We start from the raw sequence: 26,200 nt of genomic DNA, 5'->3' as shown, positions 1-26,200 counted from the left end.
AATCATGATCAGTTAAGAGACCTCGGCCTCGGCAAGATAAGAGACATTTTGGAAGTTTCAGCAGCTCTGAATTAATAATCTAAGTGAGCATATGTAAATTTTTGACCCGGTGTTGATTTCAGAAAACCCAAAGAAAATTAAAACTTGTGCACCAAATTCGAGTGTTTTTTTTTATTAAAGCTGTATGCTGTACAATCATTCTGCCACAGAAAAAGAACAGTTCAAAGAAATTACTGAAAGCCCAAATATTGCCATGATGGCATTCACGTCACTGTATGTAAACTTCTGAGCACGACTGTAAGTTGGGTTGTTGTTCAGGCTTTTTGGACTTGTACCATTTTTATTGTTTGAACTTTATACATGTACATTGGATTGACAGAACATTGAATTACATTCGATCAGAACCAGCATTCGATATTTGCTAAGTTACCGCCCTGTTCTTAACTTTTTGTAAAATTTATAATTGTTCCATTGAGTGTGTATGTATTATAATAATAATAATAAAAATATTAACTGGGGTTTTTTTTGTGGTCTATCACAGTGTTCTCCACTATCGTTAATGACTCGGCGGCCCGCTGAGTCATAACGGCTAGAAGAGCTATTACCGCCGACTCATAAATGCGCCGCCGAGCCTTAATTTTTGGCCGCCCAGTCAAAAAAAAAAAAAAGTTGACTTCAAAGAAAAGTAAAAAAACCATGCCAATACAAACACCAAATACAAACACCAAAGTAATTCTCTGATCACAGATCGGTGATGGCGCTTTACTTTACAATAGGTTCAACAGAGGCCCTTAATGCTTGCTCACTCACTTGTCACTACGCATGTGTAGTGCGGCGACAGAGGAGTGCGTGTCAGGCTACATCCACATGACAACGGCAACGAGATTTTTTTTTTTTAAATATCGCGTCCACATGGGCAACGGATCAGTAAAATTTCAGGTCCATATGGCAACGCAACGCTTGCTGAAAACGATGCAATACACATGCCACACCTCTACGTGCGCTGTAAGACGGTCCCATCGGAGACACCAGAACAATAGAAGAAGTAGACGCATGCGCATAAACCCCTTCTTCTGTAGCGTTAGCCACACAAAGTTTTGATTATTAATCAGTAGCGTAAAACGAAAGACATGGAAAGAGGAATGAACGGGGGTAGATGGAAGCCGGTACGCCAACATTCTGATATCCTCCAGAATTCTTTAATGGTCTGGAATAAATTGAATGCTACACGTTGATGGATTACTTTGTTCTTCTACGCCCTTTTTGAGGAATGTACTGTCGGACTTAAACCAACATCTGAAGAGGTGAGATTGCTCCTTTTTTTTTCCTATTTTTGCTGGCGGGATTGTTTTTGTGTTTGGAAAGCGCACGGGCGGTGCGCGGTTTGGTACTGCTTCCGCAGTGTTTGGACTAAAGACTCTGCCCTAAGGGCTATTCTCTCACTCTCTTTGCATTACACAATAAATATTCACAGTGAAAATATTTTGTAAGCGCGTTTCATGAACCAAGTTATAGGATTTGTTGACAACTCGCATCGAGTTCGTTACACTTCTACCCGGCGTGAAGCACTGACAGTCATGTGGTTGTGACGTCATCGTAAACAAATCCGTTCTACTCATCCAGACGACTTCGTAACGGCGCCGTTGCCAGATTTTTTCACTCTGGAACCCGTTCTCAAAAGATTTCGTTTTGGGGCACCCAAAACGCCGGTGCCGTGTGGACGCCAGGCCGAAACGATAAACAATTTTATCAGATTCACCTGAATCCGTTGCCGTGTGGACAGGGCCTCAGTTAAGTGGCTCCGATTGCCTCAGACCTCCGAGAGGAGTACGGTGGGAAGAAAAGACACGTACTGCACATCAAATGAAAGGTAATTTTGTGTAGAATTCAACTAAAAACAAAGATATTCTATTCAATAAACATTTCAGTAACGGAGTGACAAAATAAATGTGAAGTCGGCTCCCAGTGTCAGAAGATTTTGCACAAAAGCAGCTACTTGCGAAATAAATAACATGCAACTTAGATGCCAGGAAATGGCATCTGAGGGGTTTCTTATTTCAAAATTTTCTGGTGCGAGGGGGGACACCCCCCTCGCAAACCCCCCGGCGACGGCCGCTCAATACTACCGCCGAGCTATAACTTCAGGTAGTGGAGAACACTGTATCAGATATATTCCATTCAGTTACTCGTCTTCGACTCGTTCAATATCATGCTGGCTGAATGGAATATATTTGATATACCACTCAACGCCAGGCAATATTATTTAAATGTACAGTATGTATGTGAGATGCACAGTGTGTGTGTGTGCCTGCAGAAGAAGCTGATGATGGTGCTGTGTGAAGGCAGAGCGTGTTCCCGGGTGTTAAACTGCAGGTAAATCCAGTACAGCACAGTCCTGAGGAGCTCGTATTCGTTGCTCGTGAACACTCTATATACACACACACAACACAAATGACACACAAATATCTACACACAAGATGCAAGAATCAGTGCATTCCTGTGATACTGCATCATTAAGAGCATATAACTGATCGAGTCGTAAAGGCTCAGAGGTGATGACAACCTGGGGCACTGCAGGGTTTTGAGCAAGAGCTCAAAGGTCAAGTCCCTGAGGTCGATGTGATGCGACAGGTCGCTCACGAGAAACAGCTCCAGCCATCGCTCGCATGCCTCCTGAAGACTCGCTTGCTTATACTGAAACACACAAAGAAGAGACAGTGATACAGGTGTGTGTGTGTGTGGTGCTGTTATCGGAACGTGATCAATGACAGATCGCTCTGATGAAGCCGAGTTACTGCTATCACGCCGGAGCCGATTCCTTTCCAACACGACGATTTGTCAACAGTTACAGCTGTTTATGTATTAAAGCAGTGTTTCCCAACCTTTCTTGACCCACGGCACATATTTTACATTCGAAAAATCCCATGGCACACCACCGAACAAAAATATCACAAAAAGTATATACTGTATAATGAAATATAATGATCATCGAGTCTCAATTTACTCACTCAGTGCGAAACCTGGGCCTGTTTAGTTGAACACAAAGCTGATAAACTCGCAGGAATTGAAGAAAGACACACACGAAGATCTTCCTCAACAGCTCGGAGTCACTCTCCTTTTTTAGTTTTTATAGCAGTCATGCTTGAAAAGCTCAGCTCACATCGGTAGGTTGTGGAAAAAAAAAATCACCTTTTTTGCTTTCTTCTAACCTCTACTCGTACTAAGGCCTTCATCTGGGTCAGGATCCAGTTTGGGTTGTGTACTTTTTCTTTTCAAATATTTATCCATCGCTATCATTCCCAAAGCATTCATCTCATCTCATTATCTCTCGCCGCTTTATCCTGTTCTACAGGGTCGCAGGCAAGCTGGAGCCTATCCCAGCTGACTACGGGCGAAAGGCGGGGTACACCCTGGACAAGTCGCCAGGTCATCACAGGGCTGACACATAGACACAGACAACCATTTCACACTCACATTCACACCTACGGTCAATTTAGAGTCACCAGTTAACCTAACCTGCATGTCTTTGGACTGTGGGGGAAACCGGAGCACCCGAAGGAAACCCACGTGGACACAGGGAGAACATGCAAACTCCGCACAGAAAGGCCCTCGCCGGCCATGGGGCTCGAACCCGGACCTTCTTGCTGTGAGACGACAGCGCTAACCACTACACCACTGTGCCGCCGCAACAGGTAGATACACAGGTTAATTAGCTACCTGCTGCCATCTAGTGGAAGAGTATTTAATTTTTCTGCCTGTCACTATACGTCGCTGGCATAGACGAACGAAGACAAATTATTTGCAGTAAATAAATAATAATTTTCCGAACAATTAAGTGAAATTGGATAATTTCCCACGGTACACCTGATGATCTCTCACGGCACACTAATGTGCCGCGGCACAGTGGGTGGGAATCACTGTATTAAAGAATGACATGAAATAGCTTTTATCCGTTTACGGTTGCATTTAATTTTATTAGTCATGTACGTTGTAGCAGCTATAAACAGTCGTTCCCTCACCAGCATCTCTTTTTTCTCTTTCCTGATAATTATAACGTTTCCATGGAGCGTCTACTGTACACGACCCTGTGAGCGAGCTGTTACTATAGAAACCTGCACTCCTGTCAGAGCTGCTGTTACAGAAAATTAATCAACACCTTCTGACCAATCAGAGTCCACATCGCTGTGGAGTAAAAGAGCTTAAATGCATTATTGATGTGTCAGTAGCCTTGAGAATAAATAACAAGCTTTTTACTCTGATTGATTGATGATTAAGGTGCTATTTTATACACACACAGTATATATTTAAAGATTTATGCTAATAAAACCGAGAAAACTCCAGCAGTGCAGCTATAATTCTCCTCTCAGTTGTTATCTGTGGAAATGTGTGGTGTGTACAGGAAACCGTAGTTTTGTAGAAATCCTGTCTAAAACACAGAGCTGATTGGATCAGAGGTTACTGCGCCCCCTGCTGGCCATCTGGACACGTCAGCACATACTGCAGGTATTTATTATAAAGAATACTTTTATAAATATAAAAGTGATGCTCGAGCGATCATGATGATGAAAAATAAATGAATAAATGACATCACCACTGTGTTCAGTTATATTTTACATCTCTCTCACCTTATAGGAAATTCGATGTAAGTCACACACTGTGGAAAACCTGATGCTGGATCTCATCTCCTTCAGACACCTGTCAATCAAAAATCACCTGTAATAAGTACCTTGCTTTTTTTACAGAATGACGAAAGGGCTCAAAATATAACGTAAATAAGTAGCCTTATTCTGAAAGAAAAAAAAAATATATATATATATATATATATATATATATATGATAGTCTGTTCAATATCTGTGCATTTATAGGAATGAGATGCACAAATCAGATTTTAGAACAATACTCTGTCGTAAAATCGAACGCTTTCCATTTGATGTTTTTTTTAACTTACTTTCTTGAATTAATAGAACATTAATGAATTAATTTAAGATCTCAGTGTATTTGTAGAATGATCTGTATGTTTAATTAGGGCCCGAGCCCTATGGGCGAAGGCCCTATTGTTCTTGTAAGAGTTCACTATTATTATTCTTCCGTCTTCTTCTTCTTCTTCCGTCTTCTTCTTCTTCTTTATTTTTCTCCGCTGTTGGGCCATTTTCGGGGTGCTTGCCATGGGCGAAAACGCACGAAATTTGGCACCACTTCCGAAAATTGCCACCGCTACTCAGAACCAAAAGCCCAACCTTGGCCGGGGCTCAGGGCCTCTATAGCGCCCCCTAAGTCGTTGTGATTTTGGCCTCCCGCATTAAGGTGCCTGGTTGCCATATAGTTTGTAGTACTGGCATGCCATTTGGTACGCATATGTATCTCACTAAGCCGGACAAAAATGTAATGCCAATGCATTAGCCACGCCCAACAGGAAGTGAGGTAATTTCACTTTTGTGCGAAATGCATGGCCACGAAGACGGCGCAACTCCTCCTAGACCGTTCATAGGAATGTCACCAAAATTGATACACATCATCTACAGACATGGCTGACAAAAGTTACTAAATACGTTTCACGTAGGATAAACCGTTCAGAAGTTATACGTCAATCAATTATCACTTCAAAATTTTACATGCTAAAAAATTCATAACAAATCTTCTAATTGCTCAAAACTGCTCATACTTCACACGCTAATCACTCATTGGGCTTCTGACATGTTACCCAATTTCTGTGATATTTCGCCACTGGGGGCGCTATTTTTGGGCAAAAAATCCAATCTTTCCTCAAATTTGGTCAAACTTCACGGCCACCCTCTTACTACCTCCCATGTCATGTATACCACATTTTGGGAATTTTCGTCCATGGGGGGCGCTGTTTTTGGCCGACGCAATTTCTCCAAAATGGGTTTTTGGTTAATAATTCCATAATGCTTTTCCTTCACACCACTACCTTGTGATAGTACGTTGCTGTTGTAGACACTTATTTTTCCAACTCATAATCGCTCATGTACAGCATAGCGCCACCTACTGACATGGGAAAAACCAAAAAATTTATTCTTCAAAAATCTATATCTCATCTTCTATTTACTCAATTTTCATCACACTTCATACGCAAACTCTTCATAGCTCACCTGACATATACGCCAAATTTTGTGCACTTTCGCCCCTGGGGGTGCTGGTTATGGCAGAAATGATATTGCAGCTTCTGATTTGTCAACCTTGGCAAGCAAACTCTTTACAAGACCCTTATTGGGGCGCTTGCCATGGTCGACAACGCTCGAAATTTGGCTCCTTTTTCTTAGACTGCCACCGCTACTGAGAACCAGAAGCCCAGATCCAGGCGGGCCTCAGGGCCTCTATAGCGCCCCCTAACGTGTTGTGATTTTTGCCTCTCGCATTAAGGTGCCTGGTTGCCATGTAGTTTGTAGTGGTGGCATGCCCTTTGGTACGCATATGTATCTCACCAAGCCGGACAAAAATGTCATGCCAATGCATTAGCCACGCCCTACAGGAAGTGAGGTAATTTCTCTTTTGTGCGAAATGCATGGCCACGAAGACGGCGCAACTCCTCCTAGACAGTTCATAGGAACGTCACCAAAATTGAAACACATCATCTACAGACATGGCTGACAAAAGTTGCTAAATACGTTTCACGTTGGGTACACCGTTCAGAAGTTGTACGTCAATAATTTTTCAATGCAGATTTTTACATGCTTAAAAATTCATAACAAATCTTCTAATTGCTCAACACTGCTCATACGTCACACGCAAATCACTCATTGGGCTTCTGACATGAGACCCAATTTCTGTGATGTTTCGCCACTGGGGGCGCTATTTTTGGGCAAAAAATCCAATCTTTCCTCAAATTTGGTCAAACTTCACGGCCACCCTCTTACTACCTCCCATGTCATGTATTCCACATTTTGGGAATTTTCATCCATGGGGGGCGCTGTTTTTGGCCGACGCAATTTCTCCAAAATGGGTTTTTGGTTAATAATTCCATAATGCTTTTCCTTCACACCACTACCTTGTGAAAGTACGTTGCTGTTGTAGACACTTATTTTTCCAACTCATAATCGCTCATGTACAGCATAGCGCCACCTACTGACATGGGAAAAACCGAAAAATTTATTCTTCAAAAATCTATATCTCATCTTCTATTTACTCAATTTTCATCACACTTCATACGCAAACTCTTCATAGCTCACCTGACATATACGCCAAATTTTGTGCACTTTCGCCCCTGGGGGTGCTGGTTATGGCAGAAATGATATTGCAGCTTCTGATTTGTCAACCTTGGCAAGCAAACTCTTTACAAGACCCTTATTGGGGTGCTTGCCATGGTCGACAACGCTCGAAATTTGGCTCCTTTTTCTTAGACTGCGACCGCTACTGAGAACCAGAAGCCCAGATCCAGGCGGGCCTCAGGGCCTCTATAGCGCCCCCTAACGTGTTGTGATTTTTGCCTCTCGCATTAAGGTGCCTGGTTGCCATGTAGTTTGTAGTAGTGGCATGCCCTTTGGTACGCATATGTATCTCACCAAGCCGGACAAAAATGTACTGCCAATGCATTAGCCACGCCCTACAGGACATGAGGTAATTTCACTTTTGTGCGAAATGCTTGGCCACGAAGACGGCGCAACTCCTCCTAGACCGTTCATAGGAATGTCACCAAAATTGATACACATCATCTACAGACATGGCTGACAAAAGTTGCTAAATACGTTTCACGTAGCATTAACCGTTCAGAAGTTATACGTCAATCATTTTTCAATGCAGAATTTTACATGCTTAAAAATTCATAACAAATCTTCTAATTGCTCAACACTGCTCATACTTCACACGCAAATCACTCATTGGGCTTCTGACATGTGACCCAATTTCTGTGATGTTTCGCCACTGGGGGCGCTATTTTTGGGCAAAAAATCCAATCTTTCTTCAAATTTGGTCAAACTTCACGGCCACCCTCTTACTACCTCCCATGTCATGTATACCACATTTTGGGAATTTTCGTCCATGGGGGGCGCTGTTTTTGGCCAACGCAATTGCTCCCAAACGGGTTTTTGGTAAATAATTCCATAGTGCTTTTCCTTCACACCACTACCTTGTGATTGTACGTTGCTGTTGTAGACACTTATTTTTCCAACTCATAATCGCTCATGTACAGCATAGCGCCACCTACTGACATGGGAAAAACCAAAAAATTTATTCTTCAAAAATCTATATCTCATCTTCTATTTACTCAATTGTCATCAAACTTCATACGCAAACTCTTCATAGCTCACCTGACGTATACGCCAAATTTTGTGCACTTTCGCCCCTGGGGGTGCTGATTATGGCAAAAATGATATTGCAGCTTCTGATTTGTCAAACTTGGCAAGCAAACTCTTTTCAAGACCCTTATTGAGGCGCTTGCCATGGTTGACAACGCACGAAGTGCGAGACCCTATTGTTGCCATGTGTCCATTTCTGTGGTTTGTCGCCATTGTGGGAGTAATGTCTCTTGCCGAAGAAGCTGTGGAAGGTATTTCGCGGGGACGCATGCCCCCGCCCCCCTTGGCCGCTGGCGCGAGGGCCCGTCGAGGCCGCTTGCGGCTTTAATTGTTTCTTGTATTTTGAGTGATTTTCCTGCCTGGTGTGTTCGTCATCATTATCTTTCATCAGTCAGATGTTTTGAGAGATTTATGATTGATTTGATTTTAATAGACTCAGTCCAGGCACTGTGCAGTGGTCCATCATCAATAACCTGTCTGTCTCTCTCGGCGTTCGTCCGTCTGTCTCTCTCTCTCTCTGTGTTCGTCCGTCTCTCTGCGTGCGTCCGTCCGCCCGTCCGTCCGTCCGTCCGTCCGTCTCTCTGCGTGCGTCCGTCCGTCCGCCCGTCCGTCCGTCCGTCTCTCTGCGTGCGTCCGTCCGTCCGCCCGTCCGTCTCTCTGCGTGCGTCCGTCCGTCCGTCCGCCCGCCCGCCCGTCTCTCTGCGTGCGTCCGTCCGCCCGTCTCTCTGCGTGCGTCCGTCCGCCCGTTCGTCCGTCCGTCCGTCCGTCCGTCTCTCTGCGTGCGTCCGTCCGTCCGTGCGTCCGTCTCTCTGCGTGCAACCGTCTCTCTGCGTGCGTCCGTCCGTCCGTCCGTCTCTCTGCGTGCGTGCATCCGTCCGTCCGTCTCTCTGCGTGCGTCCGTCCGTCCGTCCGTCTCTCTGCGTGCGTCCGTCCGTCCGTCCGTCTCTCTGCGTGCGTCCGTCCGTCCGTCCGTCCGTCTCTCTGTGTGCGTCCGTCCGTCCGTCTCTCTGCGTGCGTCCGTCTGCCCGTCCGTCCGTCCGTCCGTCTCTCTGCGTGCGTCCGTCTGCCCGTCCGTCCGTCCGTCCGTCTCTCTGCGTGCGTCCGTCTGCCCGTCCGTCCGTCTCTCTGTGTGCGTCCGTCTGCCCGTCCGTCCGTCCGTCCGTCTCTCTGCGTGCGTCCGTCTGCCCGTCCGTCCGTCCGTCCGTCTCTCTGCGTGCGTCCGTCTGTCCGTCCGTCTCTCTGCGTGCGTCCGTCTGCCCGTCCGTCCGTCCGTCCGTCCGTCCCTCTGCGTGCGTCCGTCTGCCCATCTGCCCGTCCGTCTCTCTGCGTGCGTCCGTCTGCCCGTCCGCCCGTCTCTCTGCATGCGTCCGTCTGCCCGTCCGTCCGTCAGTCTCTCTGCGTGCGTCCGTCTGCCCGTCCGTCCCTCTGCGTGCGTCCGTCTGCCCGTCCGTCCCTCTGCGTGCGTCCGTCCGTCCCTCTGCGTGCGTCCGTCTGCCCGTCCGTCCGTCTCTCTGCGTGCGTCCGTCCGCCCGTCCATCCGTCTCTCTGCGTGCGTCCGTCCGCCTGTCCGTCTCTCTGCGTGCGTCCGTCCGCCCGTCCGTCCGCCCGTCCGTCTCTCTGCGTGCGTCCGTCCGCCCGTCCGTCTCTCTGCGTGCGTGCGTCCGTCCGCCCGTCTCTCTGCGTGCGTCCGTCCGCCCGTCTCTCTGCGTGCGTCCGTCCGCCCGTCTCTCTGCGTGCGTCCGTCTGCCCGTCTCTCTGCGTGCGTCCGTCTGCCCGTCCGTCCGTCTCTCTGCGTGCGTCCGTCTGCCCGTCCGTCCGTCTCTCTGCGTGCGTCCGTCTGCCCGTCCGTCCGTCTCTGCGTGCGTCCGTCTGCCCGTCCGTCCGTCCGTCTCTCTGCGTGCGTCCGTATGCCCGTCCGTCCGTCTCTCTGCGTGCGTCCGTCTGCCCGTCCGTCCGTCCGTCTCTCTGCGTGCGTCCGTCTGCCCGTCCGTCCGTCCGTCCGTCCGTCTCTCTGCGTGCGTCCGTCTGCCCGTCCGTCCATCTCTGCGTGCGTCCGTCTGCCCGTCCGTCCGTCTCTCTGCGTGCGTCCGTCTGCCCGTCCGTCCGTCTCTGCGTGCGTCCGTCTGCCCGTCCGTCCGTCTCTCTGTGTGCGTCCGTCTGCCCGTCCGTCCGTCCGGGTGCGTCCGTCTGCCCGTCCGTCTCTCTGTATGCGTCCGTCTGCCCGTCCGTCTCTGCGTGCGTCCGTCTGCCCGTCCGTCCGTCTCTCTGTGTTCGTCCGTCTGCCCGTCCGTCCGTCTCTCTGAGTGCGTCCGTCTGCCCGTCCGTCTCTCTGAGTGCGTCCGTCTGCCCGTCCGTCCTTCTCTGCGTGCGTCCGTCTGCCCGTCCGTCTCTCTGCGTGCGTCCGTCTGCCCGTCCGTCTCTGCGTGCGTCCGTCTGCCCGTCCGTCCGTCTCTCTGTGTTCGTCCGTCTGCCCGTCCGTCCGTCTCTGAGTGCGTCCGTCTGCCCGTCCGTCCGTCTCTCTGAGTGCGTCCGTCTGCCCGTCCGTCCGTCTCTGCGTGCGTCCGTCTGCCCGTCCGTCCGTCTCTGCGTGCGTCCGTCTGCCCGTCCGTCCGTCCGTCCGCCTGTCCGTCCGTCTCTGCGTGCGTCCGTCCGTCCGTCTCTGCGTGCGTCCGTCTGCCCGTCCGTCCGTCTCTCTGTGTGCGTCCGTCTGCCCGTCCGTCCGTCCCTGCGTGCGTCCGTCTGCCCGTCCGTCCGTCTCTCTGTGTGCGTCCGTCTGCCCGTCCGTCCGTCCCTGCGTGCGTCCGTCTGCCCGTCCGTCCGTCTCTCTGTGTGCGTCCGTCTGCCCGTCCGTCCGTCCGTGTGCGTCCGTCTGCCCGTCCGTCTCTCTGTGTGCGTCCGTCTGCCCGTCCGTCTCTGCGTGCGTCCGTCTGCCCGTCCGTCTCTGCGTGCGTCCGTCTGCCCGTCCGTCTCTGCGTGCGTCCGTCTGCCCGTCCGTCCGTCTCTCTGGGTGCGTCCGTCTGCCCGTCCGTCCGTCTCTGCGTGCGTCCGTCTGCCCGTCCGTCCGTCTCTGCGTGCGTCCGTCTGCCCGTCCGTCCGTCCATCTCTGCGTGCGTCCGTCTGCCCGTCCGTCCGTCCGTCTCTCTGCGTGCGTCCGTCTGCCCGTCCGTCCGTCTCTGCGTGCGTCCGTCTGCCCGTCCGTCCGTCCGTCTGCCCGTCCGTCCGTCTGCCTGTCCGTCCGTCTCTGCGTGCGTCCGTCTGCCCGTTCGTCCGTCTCTGCGCGCGTCCGTCTGCCCGTCCGTCTGCCCGTCCGTCCGTGTGCGTCCGTCTGCCCGTCCGTCTCTCTGTGTGCGTCCGTCTGCCCGTCCGTCTCTCTGTGTGCGTCCGTCTGCCCGTCCGTCTCTGCGTGCGTCCGTCTGCCCGTCCGTCCGTCTCTCTGTGTTCGTCCGTCTGCCCGTCCGTCCGTCTCTCTGAGTGCGTCCGTCTGCCCGTCCGTCTCTCTGAGTGCGTCCGTCTGCCCGTCCGTCCGTCTCTGCGTGCGTCCGTCTGCCCGTCCGTCTCTCTGCGTGCGTCCGTCTGCCCGTCCGTCTCTGCGTGCGTCCGTCTGCCCGTCCGTCCGTCTCTCTGTGTTCGTCCGTCTGCCCGTCCGTCCGTCTCTCTGAGTGCGTCCGTCTGCCCGTCCGTCCGTCTCTCTGAGTGCGTCCGTCTGCCCGTCCGTCCGTCTCTCTGAGTGCGTCCGTCTGCCCGTCCGTCCGTCTCTGCGTGCGTCCGTCTGCCCGTCCGTCCGTCTCTGCGTGCGTCCGTCTGCCCGTCCGTCCGTCCGTCCGCCCGTCCGTCCGTCCGTGTGCGTCTGTCTGCCCGTCCGTCTCTCTGTGTGCGTCCGTCTGCCCGTCCGTCTCTGCGTGCGTCCGTCTGCCCGTCCGTCTCTGCGTGCGTCCGTCTGCCCGTCCGTCTCTGCGTGCGTCCGTCTGCCCGTCCGTCCGTCTCTGCGTGCGTCCGTCTGCCCGTCCGTCCGTCTCTGCGTGCGTCCGTCTGCCCGTCCGTCCGTCTCTGCGTGCGTCCGTCTGCCCGTCCGTCCGTCTCTGCGTGCGTCCGTCTGCCCGTCCGTCCGTCTCTCTGCGTGCGTCCGTCTGCCCGTCCGTCCGTCCGTCTCTCTGCGTGCGTCCGTCTGCCCGTCCGTCCGTCTCTGCGTGCGTCCGCCTGCCCGTCCGTCCGTCCGTCTGCCCGTCCGTCCGTCTGCCTGTCCGTCCGTCTCTGCGTGCGTCCGTCTGCCCGTTCGTCCGTCTCTGCGTGCGTCCGTCTGCCCGTCCGTCTGCCCGTCCGTCCGTGTGCGTCCGTCTGCCCGTCCGTCTCTCTGTGTGCGTCCTTCTGCCCGTCCGTCTCTGCGTGCGTCCGTCTGCCCGTCCGTCTCTGCGTGCGTCCGTCTGCCCGTCCGTCTCTGCGTGCGTCCGTCTGCCCGTCCGTCTCTGCGTGCGTCCGTCTGCCCGTCCGTCTCTGCGTGCGTCCGTCTGCCCGTCCGTCTCTGCGTGCGTCCGTCTGCCCGTCCGTCTCTCTGTGTGCGTCCTTCTGCCCGTCCGTCTCTGCGTGCGTCCGTCTGCCCGTCCGTCTCTGCGTGCGTCCGTCTGCCCGTCCGTCTCTGCGTGCGTCCGTCTGCCCGTCCGTCTCTGCGTGCGTCCGTCTGCCCGTCCGTCTCTGCGTGCGTCCGTCTGCCCGTCCGTCTCTGCGTGCGTCCGTCTGCCCGTCCGTCTCTGCGTGCGTCCGTCTGCCCGTCCGTCTCTGCGTGCGTCCGTCTGCCCGTCCGTCTCTGCGTGCGTCCGTCTGCCCGTCCGTCCGTCTCTCTGCGTGCGTCCGTCTGCCCGTCCGTCCGTCTCTGCGTGCGTCCGTCTGCCCGTCGGTCCGTCTCTGCGTGCGTCCGTCTGCCCGTCCGTCCGTCTCTCTGCGTGCGTCCGTCTGCCCGTCCGTCCGTCTCTCTGCGTGCGTCCGTCTGCCCGTCCGTCCGTCTCTCTGCGTGCGTCCGTCTGCCCGTCCGTCCGTCTCTCTGCGTGCGTCCGTCTGCCCGTCCGTCCGTCTCTCTGCGTGCGTCCGTCTGCCCGTCCGTCCGTCTCTGCGTGCGTCCGTCTGCCCGTCTGTCCGTCCGTCTCTCTGCGTGCGTCCGTCTGCCCGTCCGTCCGTCTCTGCGTGCGTCCGTCTGCCCGTCCGTCCGTCTCTCTGCGTGCGTCCGTCTGCCCGTCCGTCCGTCTCTCTGCGTGCGTCCGTCTGCCCGTCCGTCCGTCTCTCTGCGTGCGTCCGTCTGCCCGTCCGTCCGTCTCTCTGAGTGCGTCCGTCCGTCTCTCTGAGTGCGTCCGTCTGCCCGTCCGTCCGTCTCTCTGTGTGCGTCCGTCTGCCCGTCCGTCCGTCTCTGCGTGCGTCCGTCTGCCCGTCCGTCCGTCTCTCTGCGTGCGTCCGTCTGCCCGTCCGTCCGTCTCTCTGCGTGCGTCCGTCTGCCCGTCCGTCCGTCTCTGCGTGCGTCCGTCTGCCCGTCCGTCCGTCTCTCTGCGTGCGTCCGTCTGCCCGTCCGTCCGTCTCTCTGCGTGCGTCCGTCTCTCTGCGTGCGTCCGTCTGCCCGTCCGTCCGTCTCTCTGCGTGCGTCCGTCTGCCCGTCCGTCCGTCTCTCTGAGTGCGTCCGTCTGCCCGTCCGTCCGTCTCTGCGTGCGTCCGTCTGCCCGTCCGTCCGTCTCTCTGCGTGCGTCCGTCTGCCCGTCCGTCCGTCTCTCTGCGTGCGTCCGTCTGCCCGTCCGTCCGTCTCTGCGTGCGTCCGTCTGCCCGTCCGTCCGTCTCTGCGTGCGTGCGTCCGTCCGTCTGCCCGTCCGTCCCTGCGTGCGTCCGTCTGCCCGTCCGTCCGTCTCTGCGTGCGTGCGTCCGTCTGCCCGTCCGTCCGTGCGTCCGTCCGTCTGCCCGTCCGTCCGTCTCTGCGTGCGTCCGTCCGTCTGCCCGTCCGTCCGTCTCTGCGTCCGTCCGTCTGCCCGTCCGTCCGTCTCTGCGTGCGTCCGTCCGTCTGCCCGTCCGTCCGTTTCTGCGTGCGTCCGTCCGTCTGCCCGTCCGTCCGTCTCTGCGTGCGTCCGTCCGTCTGCCCGTCTGTCTCTGCGTGCGTCCGTCCGTCCGCCCGTCCGTCCGTCTCTGCGTGCGTCCGTCCGCCCGTCCGTCCGTCTCTGCGTGCGTCCGTCCGTCCGTCTCTGCGTGCGTCCGTCCGCCCGTCCGTCCGTCTCTGCGTGCGTCCGTCCGCCCGTCCGTCCGTCTCTGCGTGCGTCCGTCCGCCCGTCCGTCCGTCTCTCTGCGTGCGTGCGTCCGTCCACCCGTCCGTCCGTCCGCCTCTCTGCGTGCGTCCGTCCTCCCGTCCGTCTCTCTGCGTGCGTCCGTCCGCCCGCCCGTCTCTCTGCGTGCGTCCGTCCGTCCGCCCGTCCGTCTCTCTGCGTGCGTCCGTCCGCCCGTCCGTCTCTCTGCGTGCGTCCGTCCGCCCGTCCGTCTCTCTGCGTGCGTCCGTCCGTCCGCCCGTCTCTCTGCGTGCGTCCGTCCGTCCGCCCGTCCGTCTCTCTGCGTGCGTCCGTCCGTCCGCCCGTCTCTCTGCGTGCGTCCGTCCGTCCGCCTCTCTGCGTGCGTCCGTCCGCCCGTCCGTCTCTCTGCGTGCGTCCGTCCGTCCGCCCGTCCGTCCGTCCCTGTGTGCGTCCGTCCGCCCGTCCGTCCGTGTGCGTCTGTCCGCCCGTCCGTCCGTCCCTCTGTGTGCGTCCGTCCGCCCGTCTCTCTGCGTGCGTCCGTCCGTCCGTCTCTCTGCGTGCGTCCGTCCGTCCGTCTCTCTGCGTGCGTCCGTCCGCCCGTCCGTCTCTCTGCGTGCGTCCGTCCGCCCGTCCGTCTCTCTGCGTGCGTCCGTCCGCCCGTCCGTCCGTCTCTCTGCGTGCGTCCGTCCGCCCGTCCGTCCGTCTCTCTGCGTGCGTCCGTCCGCCCGTCCGTCCGTCTCTCTGCGTGCGTCCGTCCGCCCGTCCGTCCGTCTCTCTGCGTGCGTCCGTCCGCCCGTCCGTCCGTCTCTCTGCGTGCGTCCGTCCGCCCGTCCGTCCGTCTCTCTGCGTGCGTCCGTCCGCCCGTCCGTCCGTCTCTCTGCGTGCGTCCGTCCGCCCGTCCGTCCGTCTCTCTGCGTGCGTCCGTCCGCCCGTCCGTCCGTCTCTCTGCGTGCGTCCGTCCGCCCGTCCGTCCGTCTCTCTGCGTGCGTCCGTCCGCCCGTCTCTCTGCGTGCGTCCGTCTGCCCGTCCGTCCGTCTCTCTGCGTGCGTCCGTCTGCCCGTCCGTCTCTCTGTGTGCGTCCGTCTGCCCGTCCGTCCGTCCCTCTGTGTGCGTCCGTCTGCCCGTCCGTCCGTCCGTCTCTCCGTCCGTCCGTCTCTCTGTGTGCGTCCGTCCGTCCGTCTCTCTGTGTGCGTCCGTCCGTCTCTCTGTGTGCGTCCGTCCGTCTCTCTGTGTGCGTCCGTCCGTCTCTCTCTGTGCGTTCGTCTGTCCATCTCTCTCTGTGCGTTCGTCTGTCCGTCTGTCTCTCTGTGCGTTTGTCTGTCCGTCTGTCTCTCTCTGTGCGTTCGTCTGTCCGTCTGTCTCTCTGTGCATTCGTCTGTGCGTTCGTCTCTCTGTGCATTCGTCTGTGCGTTCGTCTCTCTTTGTGCGTTCGTCCCTCTCTGTGCGTTCGTCCCTCTCTGTGCGTTCGTCTGTCTGTCTCTGTGCGTTCGTCCGTCTCTGTGCGTCCGTCCGTCTCTGTGCGTTCGTCTGTCTGTCTGTCTGTCTCTGTGCGTTCGTCTGTCTCTGTGCGTTCGTCCGTCTCTGTGCGTCCGTCTCTTTCTGTGCGTCCGTCTCTCTCTGTGCGTCCGTCCGTCCGTCTGTCTCTCTCTGTGCGTCCGTCCGTCTGTCTCTCTCTGTGCGTCCGTCCGTCTGTCTCTCTCTGTGCGTCCGTCCGTCTGTCTCGCTCTGTGCGTCCGTCCGTCTGTCTCGCTCTGTGCGTCCGTCCGTCTGTCTCGCTCTGTGCGTCCGTCCGTCTGTCTCGCTCTGTGCGTCCGTCCGTCCGTCTGTCTCGCTCTGTGCGTCCGTCCGTCCGTCTGTCTCTCTCTGTGCGTCCGTCCGTCTCTCTCTCTCTCTGTGCGTCCGTCCGTCTCTCTCTGTGCGTCCGTCCGTCTGTCTCTCTCTGTGCGTCCGTCTCTCTCTCTGTGTGCGTTCGTCTGTCTCGCTCTCTGTGTGCGTTCGTCTGTCTGTCTCTCTCTGTGCGCTCATCTGTCTGTCTGTCTGTCTCTCTCTGTGCACTCGTCTGTCTCTCTCTCTCTCTCTCTCTGCGCTCGTCTGTCTGTCTCTCTCTCTCTGTGCGCTCGTCTGTCTGTCTCTCTCTCTCTGTGTGCGCTCGTCTGTCTGTCTGTCTCTCTCTGTGTGCGCTCATCTGTCTGTCTGTCTCTCTCTCTCGCTCTCTCTCTGTGCGCTCGTCTGTCTGTCTGTGAGTGTAAAGTTATGAGTGTAGAGTGCTGAGTGACGGGTGCAGAAACAGTAACAGTGATACTGCTGTGTGTGTGTGTGTGTGTGTGTGTGTGTGTGCACGGCTGGATCAGGATCTACATGGACTATAAATAAACTCCGCCCTCTACTCGCGTATTACGGGGGGTTTGCGGGTTTTGCAGACACACACTTGTAGATGGTCGGATTTTATTTGACGTGTTCAGTCGTCTGTTGTGTTCTGTTCAGTCACTACGTGTAATCACTGCAACTAGGTTTGTTCGCTGATTTGAACGGGTTTGAATCCACGTGGACCCAGCGTGTGCGGTCAGTGGAAAGTCTGGAAATAAAAAGTGCTCATAAACATTACTGCACAAAGAATAATTCTGGGTGTGTGGAATTCATAAAACTGTAATCAGAAACATAATTCTCAACAGCACATCAGCCAAACTGACAGAAACCCACGAGTGTTTTTGTTTGTTTTTTTACACGGAGTATAAAGTGAGCACAGAGTGTGAGATTGCTGCCAGTCGGGTGTCATTATCAGTTTTATAGAGTTACGAACGGAATCCACGACGGAGAGATTTCTACTCGCCTGTGTGGAATAAACGTTGCGAATGATTTATGCTGGAGGTATGAGGTTCTAAATGTGTGTCGGTGTGCAGACAGGACTGAGTTTACACTGACCCCATCTGTGATAGTGCTTTTAAACAAAACACTGACCTCTGTCGAAGCTGGGGGAGACGCAACAGGGTGGCGGCGCAGAGCACGGCCTCGCACCACTCATCAGGACGCTCGTCACGCCTGTACATAGTGCTCAGGGCGAATGAAAGAGCTGGAGAGAGAGAGAGAGATATATTTTAATTTCTTACACATGAATAACTTCTCAGTATTGACTCGTCATCACTTGTGCTGTCGTTTTTACTTCTGCTTGAGTTTCTCATTTCACTCCGCCATCATGTTAGTGACTGATAACTCAAGGGTTTCAATCAGATTCTGGAAATTTCAGAAAAACTGTCTAAAATGTTCAGTGTAAGCATCTGTACGGGTGCGAGTCTGAGAAAGTGTTGGCCCAGTCATCCGGAGAGAGTGTGTTCACATCCCAGTAATGCTACATCCATCTGTGGGTGGGAGGAATGGATGGGCGGGGCTTACTACTCTCTCTCCCCTGTCAATCACAGTGACAATAAAGCGAGTGCTTTAAACCCCGTTGTGTCATTTTATACTGAACGTGATTTACACTCTTTCGTGACGGAGGGATTGTTTATGTTCAGGGACAGCAGGATGGGAGTGCGACATGTGAGGCTGCCTCGACTCATCCCCGTTCCTCCATCCGGTCTCGGTCTCATCTGCTTGCCTCCTCGCAACACACACCTCTCTCTTGCACCACTCTCTGCAAAAACAAAAAAACAAACCCCCCCCCACACACACTTATCAGATAAAAATATTTTACTTCAAGGAAACAGTGTAAAAAGTGGCACGAATACTCGCATTTAACAGTTATTCCACGAAATCGAATCGTACATGAGCTGATCGCCGACGAGACGCGTAGCACCGAGTTGCCTATTAGCCACGTACGACGAGATTGAGTGGAATAACTGTTTTATTCTAACCAAATTCACTGGATTTTGAGAAACGGAGCGTTTTTATTTCTTTATTTACAAATTCCAGAAATCAAAACTTGACACGAAACGTCCGACAAAATCATTTCCGCTTAGCATGTAAACAAACCGGCGAAATGACAGGAGCAATTTGTGAAGAATGCTATAATAATAATAATAATTCTTTAAAAGTAAATTAAAAAAAAAAAAAAACGCTCTTACCGTCAAATATTTTTATTCCGTGTTTTTTTTTTTTTGTATTTCGTCCTCGGTTGGTTCAGCAACACGCGCCGCCATTTTGTTTTTCTCTCCTCACGGTATATGAGCTGATAGCCTTGTAGTAATACAAGTAGTGTAGCAGGGCTCTACATTAACTTTTGAAACCACTTGTCCTGTCGGGCAAGTTGAAAGGAAATTTACTTGTCCGAATGTGAAGTTGACTTGTCCGAAGAAAAATTTGAGGAAAAAAAAAAAAAAAAACTATTTGTAATAAACTAATTTCACCAGAATTACTTTAACACAATCTATTCACTGCAGAAAAAAATTGGACTCCATCAATCATTAATTTATTTATGAGAAATTGAAAACCAGAAAATTAAAATTATACAGTATATTTTCATTTTTAAATTATTAACTCTGAATAATATTGAGACACCTCACCGAATCCAGGGACACATGTCGGCCGAAACGAATCCGAGATAATCGCAAAAGAAGCATTTTTTTTTTCGAAATTTGTAATTTTCGTTTTTTTCCATAATGTGCAAGTTGAGATCTTGAAGAATGCAATCAGTATTTCAGATAATAGATTGTTTTGTTGGAAAAGCATACATTTTTTGTTGCAAATTGTCTTGTTTTTGTCAGGACTGTAGCCTGCTGGGGGGTGTGGGTAAATTACCATATGGGCCATTCACGTGACGATTTAAGTCTTTTGGTTTTTTTTTTTTTTCGCCAATCAGCTGTATGATACGAGCTGAGCTCGTGGCTACTTAAGCTGCATACAGGCGTGTAATTTCACTATGGAATGAATATGGAGCAAGCTAAACAGATCGCAGAGGAGCTGAAACACCGCGAAGCAAACAGACGCACGGTAGTTACATCGGAGATGACCATTTCTAGCAAAAAAACCCCAACCAAAAGGAAGTGTTCTAGGACTACATATTCCATCGGAGGCATTGATGTATGCAAGGCGCCGTTTCTCTTTCTGATGGGGTAAGTTTATTAATCTAAGGCTGTGTGGTTATTTTTGCACGTAACGGAGAGTGTTGTGGTTTGGTTACATGAAACTAGCGTTGTGTTAGTTGTTATCATCGTGCTATCTTTCTTTCTTACGGTGTGAGTAATTTTTCAACCACAAAACGTTAAAGTATACTTTAGGACTTATTTTTGTAGTTCATAATTGTTTTGGGCATACTTTGCATGGAAGGAAAATTGACATGGTGATCTCTGTTTACATGAAAGTAGCATCGTGCTAGCTAGTAAGGGGTAGGGCTTTCCTTAATGTCATGCAAATGAGCACCATTATGTGCCCGCCCTGCACCCAGAGTAGCTGAGAAGGAAAACTTATGCACTTTCAAAAGGCCACACATTCTTCAAATATTGTCAGATCTCCACATGGAAGGCATAATTGGAAAGCTTAGAAACTGTACTTTCTGAATCTGTCAATAACTCAAAATGCCCCCGGGCTGACATGTGTCCCTGGATTTCGTTATCATATCCTCCACTGATTAATTGTTTTTGTCTAATTATTCATTGTGGCTCCCGTATGGTATTTAATGGTTGCGATGAAAGTTGCGGTGTTTTTTAGGTTTTTGTTGCGATTACATTGCGGGAGGAAGTGAAAGTTGCGAGAAATTGTTGCGATTTTCTCTTTTTGTGATTAAAATTGAGTGATATGTTAAATATTAAGTTATTACTGAAAAGCTATTGATTAAAAAAACAAAAGACACTGAGAAATGGTCCTATAAACATCTTTACCAATATAAAAGATTACCAGGACGACAAAAATGCAGAAAAATAGGCTTTACTTATCCAAATGCACCTGTTGGTTCAAAAGTTAAAGTGCAGAGAACCTCACAGCACAACATGAAGTTACCTTAAAATATAATATAAATGCCTCAGCTTTCATGTAAGAAAAAAAAAAACTATCAATACTAGTACTGTGTGCAGGCAGTCTCTCCTGAAGACTAAATTAAACAATAATTATAAACTAATAAAATAAATGGCTCAGGCTTCATAGAAGAAAAAAACCACAATTTGAACAGAATCTCACAGTATGATGCTGAAGCTGCCTAAACAATGGAAAATAAAATACCATTTTGGCAAAAATGTTGGCATCCATTAATTTCTTGTATTAAGTAGAAAAATAATGTAAAGTGCACACAGTGCTTCACTGTAAACACAACACACTTTCAGTAACAGAATTTAAGCCTATATAAACACTGACTCGCACATGCTGCTTCTCTTGAACGTATACACGGAAGTAAGGCGGAAGGTAGTTTGTCGACGTCACCTCAAGACGACGCCAACGATTGGTCAAATTTGCGGGAAAGTTGCGGTGATTGGATATAATTGCAACACTGCCCTGAATTCACAGGGATCGGTTGAATTTGCGTTGACGTTGCAAATCGCAACATCGCGAAATCCTGGAGGGTCTGCTAAACGACCGTTTACTTTTCAGCTCTAATACACGAAGCGGTGTTGGCCGGTTTCGCAAGTGGAATATTGCGCACGCGCACTTCGCTCTTTCCGAAGAGAAACATCCGGCGATTCATCAAAACAATATGTCGAGTGAGATGCTTCGGAAATCATGTGAATAAACTGATAAATTTGATATGTAACCCGAATATCGGCGTATTTTGGCACTTGTCCGATCGGACAAGTAACTGAGACGATGAACTTGTCCGACAGAATGTGGATAGAATATTCGCTCATTTGGACCTCATAAAAAGGTCGTCCTGTCGTTTATCAGATAAACTAGCTAGTTTAGCTAGTAATCACCACTTGGAGCCAGTGGGTTGGTTTTTAGTTCACGACAAATCTGTTCATTACAGCCATGACGGTATTTCACGTGTGGCCTCACGGACATGAAAAAACACCAGCCGCTCGAGATCTCGGGGGCGTGTCAGTTTGTGCGATCACCTGACTACCATGACAGTCACTGATTGGCTGCATGACTCTAGCATCTGGGAGAGGAAGAAATCAGCACCGGCTTCCTCATACCTCATTCCTGAGTGTTTTTATTACAGCCTGATGGTGGCGCTGTTGCGCTCGTGAACGCATTTAAATTCATGTCATATTTATTATTAGTTCATGTCCCTGGAAATGAGGTTTGTAACGTGGATAGCTTCCCCACACACACCATCCTACAGAAATAATCCAATACCAAGGAAGCACATGCATTAAAGCTCGGCGTAGACTCAGGGGATCTCGTTCTCTGGAAGAAAAAAAAACAAAAACGCACGGTTATGCGTGATGTTACCTCTCTGAGCTCAGGCTATGACTCAGAAGACAAATTAAATTGGACAAAACCTGCAAAGATCAGCCTCATCAGCACAGAAAGTCCCGGGAGCCGGTGAAGATCAACGTTACCGAATGTTACTTCGAAAATAGTTTGCTTGGGTCCTGCTTACACACGCCTGCTCCGAACACACACTGTTCAGGCCATTATTAAAAAATGTTCTGTTTCCGGTCCACCAGCCGGGTGAGTGGCGTTTGTGCGGTTGAAATTTTTTTTTTTTAACGCCAGTTTTTCGACATTTTTTCGGGTTCGTAAATCTAAAATCGAACTTGACATTTCCACATTCCCAGGGCTTTCTACTAAGGCTCATACTAGCCAGCCATGACAAATAAGCAGCCAGCCGGGGGAGGGGGGAGTAAACACAAAATAAACTCCTGTGCACGCAGTTCCCAGGATTAAATGTATTTTCCACAGACCATTTATTTATTCACTTTACTCAAATACAAAGTAAAATGGCAGTAAGTCTTCTTTCTTTTCTTGCGTATTGCATCATGAGGCGTTCCTGGCTTGTAAAGCTCTTATTTTCAGTGCATGACACATTCACGCAACTGAGCATGCTATGAATTAACCACGACAACGGTCTGCAGTGGGGCTACACAATTACACACTCAGCGAACATTTCTCCATTTGTGTATGAAAATACACTCCAACCACTCAGTTTGGTTTCATTTACAACCCCGATTCCAAAAAAGTTGGGACAAAGTACAAATTGTAAATAAGAACGGAATGCAACGATGTGGAAGTTTCAAAATTCCATATTTTATTCAGAATAGAACATAGATGACATATCAAGTGTTTAAACTGAGAAAATGTATCATTTAAAGAGAAAAATTAGGTGATTTTAAATTTCATGACAACAACACATCTCAAAAAAGTTGGGACAAGGCCATGTTTACCACTGTGAGACATCCCCTTTTCTCTTTACAACAGTCTGTAAACGTCTGGGGACTGAGGAGACAAGTTGCTCAAGTTCAGGGATAGGAATGTTAACCCATTCTTGTCTAATGTAGGATTCTAGTTGCTCAACTGTCTTAGGTCTTTTTTGTCGTATCTTCCGTTTTATGATGTGCCAAATGTTTTCTATGGGTGAAAGATCTGGACTGCAGGCTGGCCAGTTCAGTACCCGGACCCTTCTTCTACGCAGCCATGATGCTGTAATTGATGCAGTATGTGGTTTGGCATTGTCATGTTGGAAAATGCAAGGTCTTCCCTGAAAGAGACGTCGTCTGGATGGGAGCATATGTTGCTCTAGAACCTGGATATACCTTTCAGCATTGATGGTGTCTTTCCAGATGTGTAAGCTGCCCATGCCACACGCACTAATGCAACCCCATACCATCAGAGATGCAGGCTTCTGAACTGAGCGCTGACAACAACTTGGGTCGTCCTTCTCCTCTTTAGTCCAAATGACACGGCGTCCCTGATTTCCATAAAGAACTTCACATTTTGATTCGTCTGACCACAGAACAGTTTTCCACTTTGCCACAGTCCATTTTAAATGAGCCTTGGCCCAGAGAAGACGTCTGCGCTTCTGGATCGTGTTTAGATACGGCTTCTTCTTTGAGCTATAGAGTTTTAGCTGGCAACAGCGGATGGCACGGTGAATTGTGTTCACAGATAATGTTCTCTGGAAATATTCCTGAGCCCATTTTGTGATTTCCAATACAGAAGCATGCCTGTATGTGATGCAGTGCCGTCTAAGGGCCCGAAGATCACGGGCACCCAGTATGGTTTTCCGGCCTTGACCCTTACGCACAGAGATTCTTCCAGATTCTCTGAATCTTTTGATGATATTATGCACTGTAGATGATGATATGTTCAAACTCTTTGCAATTTTACACTGTCGAACTCCTTTCTGATATTGCTCCACTATTTGTCGGCGCAGAATTAGGGGGATTGGTGATCCTCTTCCCATCTTTACTTCTGAGAGCCGCTGCCACTCCAAGATGCTCTTTTTATACCCAGTCATGTTAATGACCTATTGCCAATTGACCTAATGAGTTGCAATTTGGTCCTCCAGCTGTTCCTTTTTTGTACCTTTAACTTTTCCAGCCTCTTATTGCCCCTGTCCCAACTTTTCTGAGATGTGTTGCTGTCATGAAATTTCAAATGAGCCAATATTTGGCATGAAATTTGAAAATGTCTCACTTTCGACATTTGACATGTTGTCTATGTTCTTTTGTGAATACAATATCAGTTTTTGAGATTTGTAAATTATTGCATTTCGTTTTTATTTACAATTTGTACTTTGTCCCAACTTTTTTGGAATCGGGGTTGTACAACCAACGGTGTCTTTTGATGCCAGCACGTAATTGAACGAGAGAAGACTGGTTTACCGGAGACAAAATAAGCATTATCTCTGCTTCTGTTCCCTCCGACACACTACTGCTGCTGCGTTCATGTGCTATGGGAATTATGGTAAATACCAAACGCCGACATGGAAAGCACACATGAACGCCCCCTCTTGTGGTATTTTCCACTGGGCAACTCGTAGAAAATTTTGATACACGAGTTGCCGAGATGAGATGAACTTTAACCTTTTCAACATGGCGGCGAGCGGTACAAGACACTTGAATGTTAAGCATTGTACGCTACTAAAGTTTTTTTTACTAGTACTAGTGGGTAGTTTTTGGTGTCTATGCAATGTTGCGTCATTAACAAGTGTAATATAATACGTTAGAAATGCGTTTCCTTTAAAAATATGTTATGGTTTGTTTTTACCTATCCAGAGCAGACGCTATTGCTAACGATAGCTAACTAACTATTGCTAACTCGCAGTCCGCGTCCTTTGTCAACAACAACAAAAGCATGTGAACACAACACACTAGTAAATACCACTTCCCAACTGGAAAATATCATCTTCCCATAGCACATGAATGCAGCATGCCTCCGCCGAGTGCGCGCGCACTCTGAACTGAATCAGCTCTGCACATGCGCCGTGCGGCACAAAAAAACGGCAGCCACCATGAAGGAAGGCGATCCGGAGTTTTCAAACATTTGCTTAAGTGTGAAATCGCAAAATGGTATTCTAGCGAACAACAAAACAGTAAAGATTCAGAAAAACAAATCATTCAGTGATCATTTTAATAGTGTAGTTTCATCCGAACTAGGCCTAACGCTCGATTTAGAACTACAAAAAGTCCGTGTGTCGGATATTTTACTGTAAGTACCTTTGTAAAGGTTTTGCAAATGTTGCAGTCAGCATTTAAAATGCTAACTTAAAGTTTTTGTACAAGTTTCAGTTGATTAAACCGTCATTTTATTAAACGTGTCTGCTTTTGTAATCAAAAAGTACTGAAAGAAAAAGCAAAACACAGCATTGCGATTTCTTATCCATCCATATCAGCGTTTCCGCTAGAAAAAAAAATCACTTTGACCGGCAGAGGTTTCACCTTCTGGACATTTTGATAACATGCCGGTCAAATATTCCATCGTTCCTAATTAGCCTAGTGCAGAAAAATTGGAAGTAACCTAGTAGCTTAAAGAAGGACGATTAGACCGTGTAAAAATAATGCAACATGTTTATTGGCCTTACTTTCAAATAATTCCATGAACACTCGTTGCGCAAACGACCCCATGCGTTATTCGCACGAGGTGCCCGAGTTATTTTTAAGAAACGTATCATTAATGATGAACCAGCAATCATCCTTCCCCATATCAAACAAATCAGAAAAAAATACAGGTTCTTCCTTGTGGTTTAATAAACTAATCCCAGGGGCGATTCTAGCATCTGATCTTTGGGGGTGCTTAGCCCCCAGAGCTGACAGAGGCACCTGGCTTGAACGACAGTGTTTCCACGTTTATTCCGCATTTAGACTAGACTTAACTAGACAAGACTAGACTTATGCAATGTTTTAACAGAAGCTGACCCAATAAACTATGTTATCTACACATTTACAACCACTGACACAAACATTTACGTTATATTTTTAACTAAACAAGACCTACTACTGCATTTGTAATGTTGGAGCTATTCATTTTGAACAGTGGTAATTGTTAATTAATGTGTTATTGTGTAATAATAGTGTGTATTATTATGATTTTACATTAGTTTATATTTTTTGTTATATTTTGGTAGTGTTCTTCTGATAGTCATTTGTTTAATTGTTTGCTTCGTGCATGTACGTTTCAGTGTCTGTTCTGATTAATTTGCTAATTAAAGGGGTACCAAATATAATATATACAGTTGCTGATGTGACAAAGTAACGTATTCTTAAGTATTCTATCAAATTTATATACTAGAAAACAACGAAATTTCTTGGTAATTGTAAATATAATACTTTATACGCTAAACCGCACAAGAGTCGCCGTTTTTAAAAGACCGTGACGTCAGCGTTACCCACTGC

The 26,200-nt window shown here is 50.0% G+C and overlaps 1 protein-coding gene across 5 annotated transcripts in view; it reads right to left on the bottom strand.

Moving 5' to 3' along the window:
- The window catches only part of btbd16 (BTB (POZ) domain containing 16), a 48,049-nt gene that overhangs the window by 8,073 nt on the left and 13,776 nt on the right, over positions 1–26,200 (bottom strand). For 4 of the 5 annotated variants that reach the window (XM_060939256.1, XM_060939259.1, XM_060939257.1 and 1 more), the window contains exons 6-10: positions 17,977–18,129; positions 17,460–17,571; positions 4,626–4,695; positions 2,564–2,694; positions 2,309–2,428 (exon numbers count right to left, since the gene is read on the bottom strand). In XM_060939256.1, coding sequence (XP_060795239.1) covers positions 2,309–2,428; positions 2,564–2,694; positions 4,626–4,695; positions 17,460–17,571; positions 17,977–18,129 — 586 coding nt within the window. The remainder of the gene's footprint in view (positions 1–2,308; positions 2,429–2,563; positions 2,695–4,625; positions 4,696–17,459; positions 17,572–17,976; positions 18,130–26,200) is intronic. The other variant, XM_060939260.1, reaches the window with a different exon arrangement.

The sequence above is a fragment of the Neoarius graeffei genome, chromosome 14 (assembly GCF_027579695.1).
Source record: "Neoarius graeffei isolate fNeoGra1 chromosome 14, fNeoGra1.pri, whole genome shotgun sequence".
Lineage (NCBI taxonomy): Eukaryota > Metazoa > Chordata > Actinopteri > Siluriformes > Ariidae > Neoarius > Neoarius graeffei.
This window is presented reverse-complemented; position numbering and strand designations above follow the sequence as displayed.